The sequence below is a fragment of the Penaeus monodon genome, chromosome 31, assembly GCF_015228065.2.
Source record: "Penaeus monodon isolate SGIC_2016 chromosome 31, NSTDA_Pmon_1, whole genome shotgun sequence".
NCBI classification, from domain to species: domain Eukaryota; kingdom Metazoa; phylum Arthropoda; class Malacostraca; order Decapoda; family Penaeidae; genus Penaeus; species Penaeus monodon.
In genome coordinates, this window is record NC_051416.1 from 18,258,880 (window position 1) to 18,261,308 (window position 2,429).

Genomic DNA, 2,429 nt, shown 5'->3' on the forward strand with positions numbered 1-2,429 from the left:
CATGATCTTGGAAGAGAGAGCTTGCAGACCAAGCTGCCCTGCTCTAGAATACACGGGAAGTAGATTTGTTCTCTTTTATGGCAGGTAAAGCACAGAGGCTGCAGCATAGGCTTGGCAGTGCTTCAGGGTGTATGACATCAATCACAGATCACAGCAAGTTTCCAGTGTATCTGGATATACGTTATCCACTATAATTAATTTAAAAAATCTTGTCTTGACAGCCACTGGGCCTTTACTCTAAACATTCACTTATAGGTTATTCAATTCATTAATGAGTATATAATCATTTCTAGCACACTTATCTATACGTACTCCACTATGACTTCACTTGATTCTAGATACTTCTACTTAACATCTACCTGTTTATCATAAATTCTGAAAAAACTTTAACTGCATATTCTGTCAATGATAAAGACATTCTTAATCTGCTTCAAGTGTACAAATTGTTCATGGTAATTTAAGCATCAGATTACCCAAACTTATAAATATCGTAAGCCTGATATACTACAATAATTAGCATTTTAACTTCACAAACACTCAGGGAATACACGGTTTCCTAGGGCTATATGGAAATGATGAAAATTTTCTAAAATCAACCTTCAGACTCCATCTGATATGGAATCAACATTCATTTAGAAAGATTCTAATGCTTGTCAACTTAATTTTAAATCTATCTTTTACATTACTTCAAAACAACCTCGTGTAGGACCACACTGCAGCACAACTAGAGTTGAGGGCTTCCAACTCGGCCCCTCTGCCCACCGAGCAGGGCCCCGAGTCAAGGATCCAACGACCCTGGCTTCCTGGTGACCTGACTGAAGTACTTCTTGCCTGACATTTCAGGCCTAAATAACTTTTCTAAAGGGCAAAACACCTCTCTGCATAACCATTGAGTGCCTCTGAGTTCATAAGCAAGGAAGCACACTGCCTCCAGCCCCCTTCTCCCCCTAGACACCCTGACAGAGGACCTGTATCCTGAAACAAGGTTGAGATCCTCCCGAGGAGTGACTCAAGCACTTGACTCAGGCAGCCAGGAATTCCTCCAAATGCCTGCCTCTCTCTCACTTCGCCTGCTTGCCTCTCCCTCCGCTCCCATCCCCTCGGCCCAAAAATCGCCTGCGAGACCCACTGCCACCCAAGAAACTGCGGCTGAATGGAAGTCGTAAAAAATCATTCAACAGGTCACCAGCCACAAAAAGGGCAACTGGCAACCCATTATCTTTTCACGAATCTGCGAATTTTGATGAAGTTTTTGGCTGGTTTTGCTCTGGGGGCCCTGGGCTGGCCCGCAGCGGCGCAGGGCGTCCCCCGAGCGCCAGGCCTTTCCCCCAGGGCGCCACGGGGGAAAAGCAGAGGAAACGTCGCCAGGGTGAGGCCAGGGCGACACACCCCACGTAAACAACACACCTCAAAGCCCCTTCCCTTACCCCGGGCTCGACTTACTTCTCATCCATACTGAAGGATCATTCCTCGGCCGATGTCCCGGAGAAGTCTTGGACGGGTCGCCAAAACAGAGCATTAACTCCGAGATTGTGCTTGGCAATGCACGAGTGGAAGGACCACGGATTTCCCTCGACGCTGCTCGCGACTCGCACTGACACTGAATCAGAAAAATACCTGATATTTTCCGTATATAACATCAATACATACATTTAGCGTATATAAGAGCACGACTAGGCACGAGAGGCCGGAGTCCCTGTCACTCGCGTCCGCTGCCTCTGTCATTCACACAAACATCAGCGGCTGCCATGTTGGCCGCTGCACCGCCCTCCGCCCTGCAACTAGGGCTCGGCGCCCGCGCCCTTTTCGGCCTCTGCCGGGCCTGCAGGGGCCCTGGGCATGCTGCTACTGCACTTTTGCTCAAGTTGCAACTTCTTGGGAAGACCTGGAGGAGAAAGACGCGTGAATAATGTACTTTGTCATGATGCAAGTGTGAGGTTTCAAAAGCCCACCAAAATAAAGAATAAATGAAAGACTGCCTTGTAATATTAAAGTGTGCGAATACTAATTTAAATGCCAAGAAATCCTCAGAAAATAAGCAAATACACTATATCCACCGTTATGACTAAAAACAAAAAGCGCGAAAATTTAGTCCGGCAAAAAAAAGCCAGCTCTGACATCACTGTTAACAATGAGAGTTGCTTACTTTTATCAAATCGATTCAATGCTTAAATATTACGCTTTTTTGACCACGTCTGAGATTGAATAATAATATTTCGTCGAATTTTAATGGCTTTTTCAGCATCAATACATCTCGTATGTAATTTTAGAAACTTACTTTTCACGCTCTACTGAATCACATGACATTCCTTATCTGAAATTGTGCTTCGGTTTCCGGATCTGCAAAGATTATATTGGGGTTGTGGGTTAAAATTATCGTATAAATACTCTACATAAAATTAAGACTTGAGCCATTCTCTACGTTAGTC

At 45.0% G+C, this 2,429-nt stretch overlaps 1 protein-coding gene across 1 annotated transcript in view; it reads right to left on the bottom strand.

Moving 5' to 3' along the window:
• Positions 1-1,777, bottom strand: part of LOC119593056 — a gene marked incomplete in the record, with an annotated part of 61,427 nt that extends 59,650 nt beyond the window's left edge. Inside the window, 1 exon segment of the mRNA XM_037941958.1 lies at positions 1,444-1,777. Within this exon segment, the coding sequence (XP_037797886.1) occupies positions 1,444-1,454 (11 nt within the window).
• Positions 1,778-2,429: the final 652 nt, after the last annotated feature.